Source organism: Aegilops tauschii, chromosome 5 (genome assembly GCF_002575655.3).
Source record: "Aegilops tauschii subsp. strangulata cultivar AL8/78 chromosome 5, Aet v6.0, whole genome shotgun sequence".
NCBI lineage: Eukaryota > Viridiplantae > Streptophyta > Magnoliopsida > Poales > Poaceae > Aegilops > Aegilops tauschii.
The window spans coordinates 422,424,766-422,440,417 of NC_053039.3; the positions used below are offsets into that span (position 1 = coordinate 422,424,766).

At 42.1% G+C, this 15,652-nt stretch overlaps 1 protein-coding gene across 1 annotated transcript; it reads left to right on the top strand.

The window, feature by feature from the left end:
* Nucleotides 1-10,787: 10,787 nt before the first annotated feature.
* On the top strand, nt 10,788-13,851 carry LOC109764289 (uncharacterized). Its single transcript, XM_020323132.3, has 3 exons — nt 10,788-11,810; nt 11,923-12,146; nt 12,929-13,851. Exons 1-3 carry the CDS (start codon nt 10,865-10,867, stop codon nt 13,550-13,552), a joined length of 1,794 nt encoding a protein of 597 aa, XP_020178721.1. The 5' UTR covers nt 10,788-10,864; the 3' UTR covers nt 13,553-13,851.
* The last annotated feature ends 1,801 nt before the right edge of the window (nt 13,852-15,652 follow it).

A 15,652-nucleotide genomic window follows, 5' to 3' on the forward strand; every position in this document is an offset into this window, starting at 1 on the left:
AGGGCGACGAGGAGGGGATCGCCGGGTAGGTTTATGCTATGCGATGCTACTTGGTGAACTTACCATCTACTCTCTTCTACATGCTGCAAGATGGAGGTGGCCAGAAGCGTAGTCTTCGACAGGATTAACTATCCCCCTCTTATTCTGGCATTCTGCAGTTCAGTCCACTGATATGGCCCTTTACACATATACCGATGCATATGTAGTGTAGCTCCTTGCTTGCGAGTACTTTGGATGAGTACTCACGGTTGCTTTTCTCCCTCTTTTCCCCTTTCTATACCTGATTGTCGCAACCAGATGCTGGAGTCCAGGAGCTAGAGATCCCGAGGATGATTCTACATGGAGTTCGGCTTCGAGGAGTAGTTAGGAGGTCCCAGGCAGGAGGCCTTGCCTTTTCGATCGTTGCTACTTTTGTGCTAGCCTTCTTAAGGCAAACTTGTTTAACTTATGTCTGTACTCAGATATTGTTGCTTCCCCTGACTCGTCTATGATCGAGCAATTGTATTCGAGCCCTTGAGGCCCCTGGCTTGTATTATGATGCTTGTATGACTTATTTATGTTGTAGAGTTGTGTTGTGATATCTTCCCGTGAGTCCTTGATCTTGATCGTACACATTTGCGTGCATGATTAGTGTACGGTCAAATCGGGGGTGTTACATGTTTCTTGCATCTTCGTTCTAAAAGTTTGGACAATTAAATGTTTGACACACCTTTTTTGACAATGTAAAGTGTGATACCACCTATTCAAAACCTGGAGATGGAAAAGATGAAAATTGAGTGGAAGTGTATTCAAAAAAGAAATCATGTGAATGTAAAACAACTTATAGAAATGATAGACCCAAAACCATACATTCATATTAGAAGCTAATCTGAAGGCCTAAAAATAGTTTTATGCTATTTAACCAAGATCGATAAAAATACAAAATAGAACAAATATTGTGAAAGTGCTCTTTCGATCCCAAGCTCACATGCTCCCTGATGAACAGTACAATATGTTCATCAGGGAGCATGTGATCTCGGGTTCAAAATACTCCGCGTCCCAAAATACGTGCTAATCTCCATGATCTTCCATAACATGTGCACACAACCTTAATCACACAATGATGCACAAGAGGAAATGAGGTGGATAGATAACTGTTTCATCAACGAGAGACTCGGCTCCAACTGCACGCTAATAGCCTGATACTAGCTAAAATGAGTGTTCAAAGAAAATGTAATCTGAATAATAATAAGTTGAAGATCATCAACGACATCTTGTCATGGCGTTTGGGTTTTAGCGCCTTGTTATCTTTTTATCTTTATGTGATGGTGGCTTGGTCCCTCTTTCTCTATTAAAAAAATTGTATGCCTTATATGTTTGATATTTTATTTTCTGATATTTGCAGTTCCCGTAAGAACATCTTAGTTTTGTACGCACATCACATGTGGCATTGGCCTTTCCTCATCCCTGTCACGTCGCCCGACCGTTATACGAACGCATCAACCTCACCAAGTTGCACTACACTGTCAATATTTACCGTTGTCTTCAATAAATATGATCCGAAAAGGAGGGCTCCTCTCGGGAGCATGACAAGGTGGCATGGATGTGGATGCTTCTAGAGAGCAGTGACATCGTTATCAAGGATCTCATGGACATGGTTCATCGCGGGTAAATCCCAGGGCTGTTTAACACATGTGGTAACCGAAAGTTTGATGAAGAGTGAGTGTGACAAGACCGCAATGAAAAGTAGAGCACTTTTTCCAAATGTGTCCTTGATTGGTTGGAAGTGCTCATCCTTCATTCGTCCTTCTGGTGTTGGGAGCCCTAGGTATTTGCTCTCGAAGGACGACGACACAACACCCAACGTTTCCTTTATACCCTCTCTTATCACCTCTGGGCATTTCTCACGGAAGAGGATGGAGCACTTTGCTTTCACTTAACAGTTGCCCTGTGCACCTCTGAAAAACTGTCAACACCCATTTTAGAGTCTCAGCTTGGTCCACAATAGCCTTGAAAAAGAGAAAGTTGTCACCTGCAAACAAGATGTTTGAAATCCCGCGGCTGTCCCTTGCAATTTTTAGCGATGTTAGGTTCCATTGGTTTATCTCATGGTCAATCAGTTTTACTAACCGGTCTGCCACGAAAAGAAACAGATACGGGTTGAGAGGGTCTCCCTGACGCAAGCCTCTGGATGGCACAAAACGTTCCAACAATTCTCCATTGCATCTGACTGAGTACCTCACAGACCAAACACACTGCATAACCCATGTAGTCCACTTTCCGCAGAAACCAGTTTTCAACAATACCCCTTCAAGGAACTCCCAGTCCACCCAGTCATATGCTTTGGCCAGGTCATGCTTTGGTGAGGCTTTCTTTCCAAATGAAACACGGACAACTAACCAACTAATGCATGTGCTATCGATTCGCATAGATTGGGTCAATTTGCACGTGCTCATTTCAATCGATGATAAAGATAATCAGGTGAACATTAAGTGCATAGTGAAGTCAGTGATGGTGATAGAGCATATAGTTAGTCACTATTTTTTTTGATGAGAACATCACAACAAAGTCAATACCTCCTGCAATTGATGTGATGGGTAATTAGAGGCTCGACCATACTCTATGACCATTACTGACTAATTGTATGTGATGCCCTCATAAATATGTTGGCAAAAAGAAGAGGCTTTATCACGGGAAGTGGAGTATTTGGTCCCGAACTCATATGCTCCCTGATGAACAGTAGAATAAAAAATAGTAAATTAAATAAAAAATGTGTTTTTTATAAACTTCAATAAAATTTTGTGTGCTTGCAAATATTTATGATGTAATCACATTTGTGGAAGTCGTGGAAAAAAATCTATGCTCTAAAAATGCTATTTTTGATAGCATTTTGGAGTACTGTTTTTTTACCATGACTTCCATGAATGCCATTTCATGATGAAATTTTCAAGTATACGAAACATTTGTTGAAGTTTTCAACAAAAAAATAGAATTTTTTGAATGTGTTTTCATTTTTTTCCCATTTTACTGTTCACCCCGAGCTCATTTGAGCTCGGGAGTAGAAGAGCACTTTCGCTCTATCACCGTATGGTACACTGTGAATTGTGCAACGAAAGGCGGCGGCATGGCACGATGTTATTCCCATAATAGCAACTATTATGTTTAAGGATAATTAGATAAATTGAAAGGTGACATTGCAAATGTAATAGCTTATGAAGTTCAAATAAACAAACACGAACATCAAAGTTCTTGCCCAATTTGGAAAATGTGACTAAAATCGCAGCGCTTCAGTGCTATCGGTACGACTGAAAGCAAATCCACTGGAATCAACGATGCTACAATGAGTTAATTTGACTAAAATGTAGTATTGCTAAAGTTAGTACGGGACGAAGAGGATGTGGGTGGTTCCGTCGGCGTGCACCATGGCTTAAAATAGTTTTATGCTTATAAACCAAGATCGATAAAAATACAAAATAGAAGCAAATACTGTGAAAGTGCTCTTTTGATATGGAGCTCACATGCTCCCTGATGGCAGTAAAATCCTTGGTGCTTTTTTGGATTTTACTGTTCATCAGGAAGCATGTGAGCTCAGGTTCAAACACTCCGCGTCCCATATATTGTTATTAAACTACGTGTTGATCTCCATGATCTTCCATAACATGTGCACACAACCTTAATCACACAACGATGCACAAGAGGAAAGGAGGTGGATAAATAAATGTTTCATCAACGAGAGACTCGACTCCAACTACACGCTGATAGCCTGATACCAACTAAAATGAGTGTTCAAAGAAAGTAATCTGAATAATAAGAAGTTGAAGATCATCAATGTCATCTTGCCGCGGCGTTTAGGTTTTAGTGTTGCCTTGTTATCTGTTTATCTTTATGCGATGGTGGCTTGGTCCCTCTTTCTCTATTAAAAAAATGTGTGCCTTATATGTTTGATATTTTATTTTCTGATATTTGTAGTTCTCATAAGAACATCTTAGTTCCGTACGCACGTCACATGTGGCATTGGCCTTGCCTCATCCCTATCACGTCGCCTAACCATTATACGAACGCATCAACCTCACCAAGTTGCACTACACTGTCAATATTTACCATTGTCTTCAATACATAGATCTGAAAAGGAGCGCTCCTCTCGGGAGCGTGACAAGGTGGCATGGATGTGGATGCTTATAGAGAGCAGTGACGTTGTTATCAAGGATCACATGGACATGGTTCATCGCGGGTTAATCCCAAGGCTGTTTAACCCATGTGGCAACCGAAGGTTTGGTAAAGAGTGAGTGTGACAAGAGCGCATTGAAAAGTAGAGCATCCTTTTCCAAATATGTCCATGATTGGTTGGAAGTGCTCATCCTTCATTCGTCCTTCTGGCATCGGGAGCCCTAGGTATTTGCTCTCGAAGGACGACCACACAGCACCCAATGTTTCCTTTATACCCTCTCTTATCACCTCTGGGCATTCTCGTTGAAGAAGATAGAGCAGTTGCTTTCACCTAACAATTGCCCTGTGCATCTCGGAAAAACTGTCAACACCCTTTTCACAGTCTCAGCTTAGTCCACAATAGCCTTGAAAAAGAGCAAACTATCATCTGCAAACAAGATGTTCGAAATCCTGGGGCTATTCCTTGTAATTTTTAGCGGTGTCAGGTTGCCTTGGTTTATCTCATGGTCAATCAGTTTTACTAACCCGTCTGCCACGAAAAGAAACAGATACAGACTGAGTATCTCACAGACCGAACACACCGCATAACCCATGCAGTCCACTTTGCGCAGAAACCGGTTTTCAACAATACCCCTTCAAGGAACTCCTAGTCCATCCGGTCATACGCTTTGGCCAGGTCAAGCTTTGGTCAGGTTTTCTTTCCAAATGAAACACACACACACACACACATGTTGACCGAGACAACCAAACCAATTAATGCATGTGCCATCGATGTGCATGGATTGGGTCAATTTGCGCGTGCTCATTTCAATCGATGATAAAGATAACCAGATGAACACTAAGTGCACAGTGAAGTCAGTGATGGTGATTGAGCATACAGTTGGTCACTATTTTTTGATGAGAACATCACAACGAAGTCAGTACCTCCTGCAATTGATGTGGTGGGTAATTAGAGGCTCAACCATACACTCCATGACCATTACTGACTAACTGTATGCGATGCCCTCATAAATATGTAGGCAAAAAGAAGAGGCTTTATCACGGGAAGTGGAGTATTTGGTCCCGAACTCATATGCTCCCTGATGAACAGTAGAATAAAAATAGTAAATTAAATAAAAAAATATGTTTTTTTATAAACATCAACAAAAGTTTGTGTGCTTGCAAATATTTATCATGAAATGACATTTGTGGAAGTTGTGGAAAAAATCGATGCTCTAAAAATGCTATTTTTATAGCATTTTGGAGTACTGATTTTTTGCCGTGACTTCCATGAATGCCATTTCATGTTGAAATTTTCAAGCATACGAAACATTTGTTGAAGTTTTCAATGAAAAAATAATTAGAATTTTTTGAATGTGTTTTCAATTTTTTTCCATTTTACTGTTCACCCCGAGCTGATTTGAGCCCGAAGCAGAAGATGACTTTCGCTCTATCATCGTATGCTACACCGTGAATTGTGCACGAAAAGCGGCCACACGACACGATGTCACTCACATAATAACATCTATTATGTTCAAGGATGATTAGATAAATGGAAAGGTGAACATTGCAAATATAATAGCTTATGAAGTTCAAATAAACGAACATGAACATCAAAGTTCTTGCCCGATTTGGAAATGTGACTAAAATCGCAGTGCTTCAGTGCTATCGGTACGAATGAAAGCGAGTCCTCTGGAATCAACGATGCTACAATGAGTTAATTTGGCTTATCGATCTAAAAAGGAGTATATGTAGTATTGCTAAAGTTAATAATGATGGGTAGTTGGTGGCTGGATCCTTCGGTGTTCTGGGGTTGGCGGCTCCTGCTGGGCGTTGGTTCAGCCGGAGTGGAGTACCTCGATGACTTCTTGGCCATTTGCAACAAAAACAGTCCGGCTTCGACAGTGGTGTGCAGCGGCCTCGTAGAAAGAAAAATCTTCTTCCCAAGAATCTGGATGTATTTTCTTGTTAAAGTTCTTTGTACTCTCTCCTTTTCGGTTTATAAGCCTTAACTCAACTTTTTTGTTTTTCCAATTTAGAGGGCTCATCTCCATCTCATTTTTAATTTTCAATGCGCATTAAATATTTGCATGCAAGAATTAAAAAGGAACACACCAACATATGTAATGTTCCTACTCATCTAGTGGTCAAGCATGCATGCATTGTAATTAATCTCAATTAATGCATGAGTTTAATTGGGGTAGTTTTGTAAAGTACGAGATACATTCCTCCACTCACAAAATGCCTTGGTTGATGAGATTTGAGATTTGAGCCCTATAAACCGGAAGGGAGGGAGTTGTTTGTAGTGTTGGTGTTGACCGGCCCATTTGAAATTCCTTCGATATAAGGAAAAAAAATCCTGGAAACATCTAAAACAAACCAGGAAATCGTGGTGTCTTTTTCTGCAGGGAAGAAACGTGGAGATATTTTTACAGCGTTCTAGGATCCGGGAGCATACAAACATAATTCAAAGCTGCTGTCGAGTTGATCGAAATCGGAACAAAACCTCGGCCAGATAAATTAACGATTTCACCACCATTTGTTTGGTTTAAACTATTTTTGCAGCTAGTCAACAATCGGCCGTTGCCATCTGCCAAAAAAATCAACTGTTGCATCAGATATCATCAAACCACACAACCACAAACCTCAATAGTCTCGAGTTCTCGAGATCTTTTTTTCTTCTTCTGAGAAAGTGCTCGAGATCATTTTCCCACGCGATATTTCGAGAGGAAATCGGCGATGTTGCGGTCGGAGCTGCCGCCCTCGCTCACGGCCGCCTTGGCCTTCTCCCTCCACTCCGACGCCCTCCTCCGGTACTCCTTGCCGCCCATCACGTCCCTCACACACCTCTCCACCTCCCGCTTCCTCACCAGCCCGCCGGAGGAAAGGAGGGGGAGCCACCGAGCACTGCTGGCTCGCTGGGGTATCTGGGCCGGCCTGGAGTGAGGAGGCCCAGCCGGGCTCTGCTGCTGCTCGACTGCCCACTGCTGCTTTCTTTTCTTTTCTTCAAATAGAAAATGAAACAAGAAAAGCACATAGAGCTAGGGGAGGTGTTGGGGAGGTATAAAAATATGTCTGGGGTGCTGGAATTATGGAGGATTTAAAGAAATTGCTTTGGGCATTCTTAGAGGTAGAAAAATAAATCAAGTTTGAACTAAATTTAAACTTGGGCTATTTTTGAACCTAACCAAATCAACTCCAAAAGGACTGGAATTTTGCAGAGAGGTTTAGGACAAGATGCTTGAATATTGGGGAAAAGATGAACATTAATGGAGTAGGTAAAAGGTGCACTTGCAAAATGAAAGAAAGGAAAGGAAGGAGAAGTGGTGATGATGCAAGATTCATGCATGTAACATGCAACAACATAATATGTATGAAAATCACACCATGCACATGATGGGGATGGAATGCAAAATGACAAGAGGCACAAATGCAATATGACAAGGTGAGCATGGCAATGAAAAGAATAATCAACATAACAAAACAAGATGAGGCCAAACATGATAGAACCCACAAGAATTGGATGAAGTTCAAGTTGATATATTGCCCAATTGGGACATGTTACATCTGGGGTGTTACAAATCCGTTTTTCCTAAATTTGTTCTTCGCTCTCCTCGTCATCTTTTTCATCCAATGAGCTCATAGTTTCATCAATTTCTTTTTCCATAGACTCTTGCAAAATATTAGTCTCTTCTTGGACAACGGAGAAGTCCTCAATATATGGTTTACCATAAGCATTGGAAGCATAGTTTTCAAAGCAATATTTAAGTATGGCAAAATTTTCAGATTCGTAAAGAGTAGTATCATACTTTTCAATCAAAGTAGCAATTTCATAAGCACCCTTAAAAGCAACAAATTCTTCAATTTGTTCAACATCATAGTAGTTATAAACACCCTTAGCATAAGAAGATATAATTCCATTATCCGTAAACTCACATTGGAAAGGAAGGTGTTTTTAGGGTCTTCGGAACAACAAGTAAAATCATGTATTTCACATAAATTCGAAGCATAGCAATACAAACTATTAATATGATGCCATGAAAGTTTCCCTTTTTGAGATCAGCGGTGTCGCACAAAATGAGCATGCTCATCTAATGATTTGCCCTCAACTAAGCTAGTTGGGGTTTGAACACGAGCACATAGGGATCGAAGATGGTCCAAGTAGAAAGCTTCAGTAGGATTTTGGGTGGTTCTTCAACCATTGATTTAGTAGGTACAACAATTTTTTTGGTACTTTGCGGTTCCTACCCATAACTAAAGATAGAAAACAAAAGCACAAAATAAAAACTACTTAGTGATAAAGCAAACAAGTACACATGAGAATATTCACCCCACGCTATTGCTCCCCGGCAACGACGCCAGAAAAAGGTCTTGATAACCCACAAGTATAGGGGATCGTTTGTAGCCTTTTTCAATAAATAAGAGTGTCGAACCCAACGAGGAGCTAAAGGCAGAACAAATATTCCCTCAAGTTCTATCGACCATCGATACAACTCTACGCACACTTGATGTTTGCTTTACCTAGAACAAGTATGAAACTATTTTGCAAGAATAAAACTACAAGTACTTGCAAGAATAAAAGCATGAATAAATTGCAAGATAATAAAAGTGGATAGCTTTTGTCAAACAAGAAAGTCATTTGTCCCTAGGTGATCGATAACTAAACCGGTAATCATTCTTGCAATTTTATATGAGGGAGAGGCATCAGCTAACATATTTTCTCTACTTGGATCATATAAACTTATTATTGAAACTCTAGCAAGCATCCGCAACTACTAAAGATCATTAAGGTCGAAACCCAACCATAGCATTAGGTATCAAGTCCTCTTTACTCCCATACGCCATAACCCCCAAACTCGGGTTTATGCTTCTGTTACTCACGCAATCCACCATAAGCGAATCATGAACGTATTGCAATACCCTACAACGGGGATCCCTCCATTTACGTGAGACGGAGGGCACCATAGGACAACACCATAATAAAATATACAATCATACCACGATCACGATTAACACATAGGACAAAACGGATCTACTCAAACATCATAAGATAGCCATAGATCATTAGGAAATAATATATGGAGTTGAGCACCATGTTTAAGTAGAGATTACACGGGGAGAAGAGGTGTTACACCGCTGCATAGAGGGGGAGAAAATTGGTGTTGACGGTAGCAAGATTGTTGACGTAGATCATTATCACGATGATTGCCTCGGCGGCGCTCCGGCGCCACCAGGAGAGAGGGAAGAGAGCCCCCCTCCTTCTTTCTTCTTCCTTGGCCTCCCTCTAGATGGGAGGAGAGTTCCCCCTCTGGCCCCTCCGAGATTGGATCTCCCTCTCTGTTCTCTTTTGTTTCACGTTCTCCAGATCTGGCCGAAAACCGTTTCTTGTATTCCCGGAGATCCATAACTCCGATTGCGCTGAGATTTTAACACGATTTTTTTGGATATAAGCTTCCTTGCGTCCGAAATAGAGCCCCAACCGATGTACGAGGTGAGCACAACCCACCACCGCGCCTGGCCCCTGGGCGCGCCCTGGTGTATCTTGGGGGCTGTGGGCCCCCGTTTGCGTTGATTCCAAGTCCCAAAAATCACATATATTTCAAAATAATTCTTCGTAAATTTTTATCGCGTTTGGACTTCGTTCGATATGGATATTCTGCGAAACAAAAAACATGCAAAAACCAGGAACTGGCACTAGGCACTGGATCAATAGGTTAGTCCAATAAATCATATAAAATATTGCCAAAAATATGTAAAGTTGTACAATATTGGTATGGAACAATCAAAAATTATAGAAACGACGGAGACGTATCAGGCAGGGAGGAGCGCCGCGAGGCAGAACGTGTCTACGTTTATTCTCTACATACCAGTTCGATTTGGACGGCGGGTTGAATATCTAAAAACACATAGGCTTTTTTGCAAAAACGCTGACGACGTACGACCGGAAGCACTAAGCGCTTTATTATTAGGGAAAGTTTAAAAAAGATATAGATAAAAAATAATAACATCCTTTTAAATCCGAGTCGTCAATCTTTATGACGTGCTACATTCGTCCTAATTTATTAGTCCCCTTTGTAATTTGTGCTAAATTTTGATCAAAGATTTAACTGACAAAATGTTAACGCATGTCAAAAAAAATTATATCATTGGATTCGTATTTGAACATAGTTTCTAATGATATAATTTTTTATGACATGCATAAACATTTTGTTAGTTAAATTTGTGATCAAAATTTGATACAAAATACAATGGAACCAATAAACCAGTACGGAGGTAGTAGTAGTGTTGATAGAATAATTACTCCTCTAGCTAGGTCCTTCGGAAATCTAAATGCTCCAGCAGATCTATGGGGCCGAACACGTTGCTAATGGGCCAAGATGAGCACATACACACATCCGTCTTGGGGCGGGCTTGTCTGAATTGAAACGAGGCAAGCAGGCCTACCTCTAAAAAAAAAGGTATGCAGGCCTAACTGAATCTATAGCTGGCCAAACGGGTCGGGCTAGTTGGGCTAGCCCGATAGCGCGCAGTCACAGCACGGCCCAGGCACGGCACATATCTGCAGTCGACAGATATCTGCTCCTTTTGCTACCCCAATCTGTGTTGAGGTGTTGGTTCCTCTTAGTCGTCGGTCGTCTAGGGTTTCTGAGCCGGGGCAAAGATCTGTGGCGGCAGGGAAGGTGGTGGTGCGAGATCTGAAGTGCGGAAGGCGGGGCTGTTGCTGTCGCAGGCTGCGGGGATGCGTGGATGGGCGCATGATGTTTCATTGAGAGAGACGAGGGAGCGCCTGATTGGCCAGTCAATGGAGGCTCTGTCGAATGCAGAAATCTTGGCCTCACTGGAAGAGGAGGATGCAAGGAGAGCGATAGCTCAGGAAGCCAAGACTGATCCAAATGCCTACCAAGTGTGTGATCAGGAGGAGGATCAGCAGGAGCTCCTCTTGATGCAGAATATGGCGGATGATGACGATGAGTATGTCAAGTGTGAAGCAGCAGCGCCTAAAGAGGCATATGATCCAGCCTTTATTCTTGAGAATGACACGATGACGCCGAGGATCCTAGCGGACGCCGCTAAGGGGGAAATCGGCCTGGCTGATGAGGTGGCTGTGGCGACTAAAAGTGGACAGCAGAAGAAGAGAGTTAATCTGTCGACTGAAGAATTTTTGGCGTTACTGGAGGAGGAGCAAGCAGGAAGAAAGATAGCCCAGGAAGCCAGCACTGGTCCAAATGCCTACCAATCCTGTGCTCAATCGGATGATGATTGGTCTGATAAGGAGGAGCAGCAAGAGGTGATGGAGCTCCTGAAGCAGAATATGGCGGATGACTATGATGAGCGTGCCAAGTTTGAAGCAGCAGCGACTGAAGAGGCGGCTACTGAGGATGAGATAAGGATGATGAGGATCTCTGAGGAAGCGACTGAGGTAGCTGCTGAGGAGGAGATGATGATGATGGGATTGGGGGATCTGGCCGAGGAGGACGCTGAGGAGCTGACCAAAAGTGGAGAGCAGAATAAGAGGAGGAGGAGACGCAATCGGTCCGCTCATGACATGATGGTGGAAGCGAGAGACAAGCAAGGGAAACGTCCTCAGGAAGCCTTAACCGATCCATACGCCTACGAGGCCCGTGGTCACCGCATAGATTGGGACTGGATCTTCGCCAGACACTACGGCCCCTTTGACCAGATTAGTAAGTGTCTTCCTCTGATCATATCCTAGTTTGGCTGTCTCCTTTTACTAGCATACACCAATATACATCTCCTATTACCATGTCACTAACAGCACACTTATTTGCCATGCAGCGTCCATCCCACCCTCGTGTTTCACCCACCATCGCTTCCCTAACCCCTATGCCGAGCCACAGGAAACTCTTCAGATCTTCTCGATCAAAGTTGGAAAAATAAAGGAGCCCCTAAAGTGGCCATTGCATGTTTTTGGTTCAGTAGCTGTACGGGATGTGATGGATCACAATCGCATAATGGTCTTCCATCGGGAAAGGGAGAACTGCCAAACCCTCATTAAGAAGGTTTGTATATCATCCCTGCTGCTCCATGCATACATATGTCTAAATTGGTCTGTTCTTTCAGCTAACTTTAACATGATAAGAGTAGGCATATATGATTTAAAACACAAAGCAGTGCCTTCTCCTTGGGATGCATCAGTATGAATATGAGATCATGCTTAAATTGGAGTTGCTCTAACTATAGTTGCAACTAACTGCTAACTCATGTAGATGTGGGCACATAGATGCATTAGCTTGCAAAGTATGTGCTATAAATTTGATGTATGAAATAAATGCCAAACCATCGCCGAGGAGCTTCATATTCGCCGTGTATGAAATACTGTATGCTCTGCTCTTCAGCTAACTTCAATTATGATCAAATATTAGCGTACAAGTCTGATTGGTCTGAAGGTTCTAGAGATAATTCTGTTATGGTTTTCGCTTTATTTACCACTTCTCTGGTATCAGATAATTTTTTATTTAGCTTGCTTCCATTAATCGTGATGCCTCTTATGATTGAACAATCTTGATGCCTCTTATGATTGAACAACCTTGCTCACCCAACACAAATTATTAGCTCATGCCTCCTGGCTGATTTTGCTCATCTCAAGTTAATTTTACCCTTGTGCCTGCAGTAAGTTTCTGATTAAGTTTAGGAACAAGCCCCAGTTGAAAAGTGGATCATGTATAGGTTGACACTCATATTTGTCAAAATGCTGTGGTTTGGGTATATTTGGATATTGATGGTCCCAGTCTTATTATTATACTGAAGCATTGCTATTTATGCAACCATATATTGCTTGCAGGATCGTTTTCTTACGCTGACAGGTCCTACCCGAGGAGTTGTGGTGGATGTACATCCTACCTATATTGAGGTTGATCTGAAAGTAAAGGGCGCCACTGAATTGGAGGATATGGATTTAAGCTATTTAGTAGTCAGGTCTATGCCATGCAGCCCGTCTTATCGTGCTGTGCCTAGCAAGCTTAGCACATTGGAGTTGACATATATTCGGTTGCACAACTGTGTGGAAGCCGCAATCAGTGTCAAAGTCAAAAAGCATGGGTTATGGCCTGGCTGCAGGGGATTATTCACTGCCAGCACAGCTAGTTACGAAGACATGGAGATTTTGTTGCTTGCTTTTGAAGGTGATAGGTTGCCGGTTGATGCTAGTAGAAGGATTGAACTTTCACGACGTGTGGTCTGTGTCGAGCTTCATCAGCCTGAAGGTAAGCTAGTATTTTCGGCGAAGGCACTGCATGGTAGTGATGAGAAAAATGTGAGGAGAGTTCGCAAGACTTTTACTCCCAAGAGAGCTGGTAAAAGCAAGGAGAATATTAAGATTGGTTCCTGTGAGATGGAGGTAACTGTCACATGGTCCCTACTTCCCAGTTGCAAGTATGACTATGATAAATCTTTGGAAAGAGCTTAAGGTTGCCTTCCGTGAGGTGATGGTAACTGATAAAACCTTTAGACGTGAAGTATGACTTAGATTCAGGCGTGACTGGCTTTGGTATTGTGTTATGTTAGTCCAGTGGTACTGCAGTGGACGGTTGTCAAGTGCAAACCCCTGTAAACTTGTCTAAAGTGATCCTGTTTTGTACTGATGGCACTATTATGAGTATGTTTAGTGCTCCCTCCGTTCACTTTTGTAAGTCCTTTCAGACAGCTCAAAATAGGTTGTTTTGCACATTGTCTGAGATGTCTTCAAGGTCTTATAAAAGTGAACAGAGGGAGTAGTATTATAATTGCTGCGTGTATTGAGTAGCTTATATTCGTTAATGGCCATATGTGCCTTAGAACGTTATTTTGATGTGACGGCACAGCAGTCTCTTCCCGTTCAAATTTATTCGCTTCTTTATTTTATGCATGGCTAAGAAAGCGCCGAGTGAAAAAGAACTAGGATTCCTTGTCCTTAAGCGGTGATGCACCTGTAATAGTTTCTCGTTTGCCGATTCATAACGTCAGGTTTTGTTGCGGACCCATCGATGTTGTCTGCTGGGACGTCTATGAGAAAGATGCTGATGAATTCGTTTGGGAAGGTAGAACTTCTGAGCCGCGGAAGAATGCCAGTTGGTTAGCAATAGCGAAGGTCCACATGTTTCGATGATTTAGCCCTAGTGCACTCTGATGAACATGAGGCCATGGTTGAATCATGATTGAAGAGTGATGGTTTTGCAAACCCTAGATTAATTTTATTGAGCAAACAGATACTCCCTCCGTCCCATAATGTACACTCGTGCCAAAAAATGTCTTACACGGAGGGAGTAATTTCTTATTTGATCATGCCCGACCGACCGATGGGAGAGATTATAGAGGTGCATGTCAAATTTCCAGCAGGGTTTATAAGTGAAATTCGTACAGTTAGGGTGAAACTTAAGGTGCATATATGAGACTAGATGTGCTTTAGCAAATCCGGAAAAAGAAAAATCAACTGCTGCATCAGAGATCATCAGACCACACAGACAACGACCCCAACGGTCTCGAGCTCTCGAGATCACTTTGCCACGCGATACTTCGAGAGGAAATCGGCAATGTTGCGATCGGAGCTGCCGCCCTCGCTCATGGCCGCCTGGCCTTCTCCCTCCACTCCGATGCCTTCCTTCCGTACTCCTTGCTGCCCATCACCTCCTTCACGCACCTCTCCACCTCCCCCTTCCTCAAATAGAAAAAACAAAAAGTACAGATATGGCACATTAGTTGTTTTTTCAAAATCACCAATAAATATATTGCTTGCTCAAGTAATGGTCACCAGTAAAAAAATGATTATGCGATACATATATTCCTGTCCAAGGCATTCTTTCCAAATGAAAGACACAGACACGCGCGCGCGCGCACACATGCACACGTTGACCGAGGCAACCAAATCAACTAATGCAGGTGCTATCGATGCGCATAGATTGGGTCGATTTCCACGTGCTCATTTCAACCGATGATAAAGATAATCATGTGAACACTAAGTGCACAGTGAAGTCTGATGGTGATAGAGCATACGGTTAATCACCATCTTTTGATGAGAACATCGCAGTGAAGTCAGTACCTCCTACAATAGATATGATGGGTAATTAGAGGCTCGACCGTACACTCTATGACCATTACAGACTAGCTGTATGCGATGTCCTCATAAATATGTAGGCAAAAGGAAGAGGCTCTATCATTGGAAGTGGAGCATTTGGTCCCGAACTCATATGCTCGCTGATGAACAATAAAATCAAAAATAATTTGGTAAAACAAAAAAAAAATCTGAATTGTTTTGTGGTAAACTTCAACAAATGTTGTGTGTGTTTGCAAATATTTATCATGATAGGACATTTATGGAAGTCGTGGAAAAAAATCAATGCTCTAAAAGTGCTATTTTATAAAGCATTTTGGAGTACTGATTGTTTTTTTTTTCTTCTAAAGTGCCAATTTTGCAGCTCATCATTGTGCAAAGGAAGCTCTGAACTTGGCGTCTGCGAACACTGTTTTTAATGTAATCCCTGCTTTCTTGATTGCCCAAATGCAACCAGAAGTTGTATCGCCGAATGCTTAA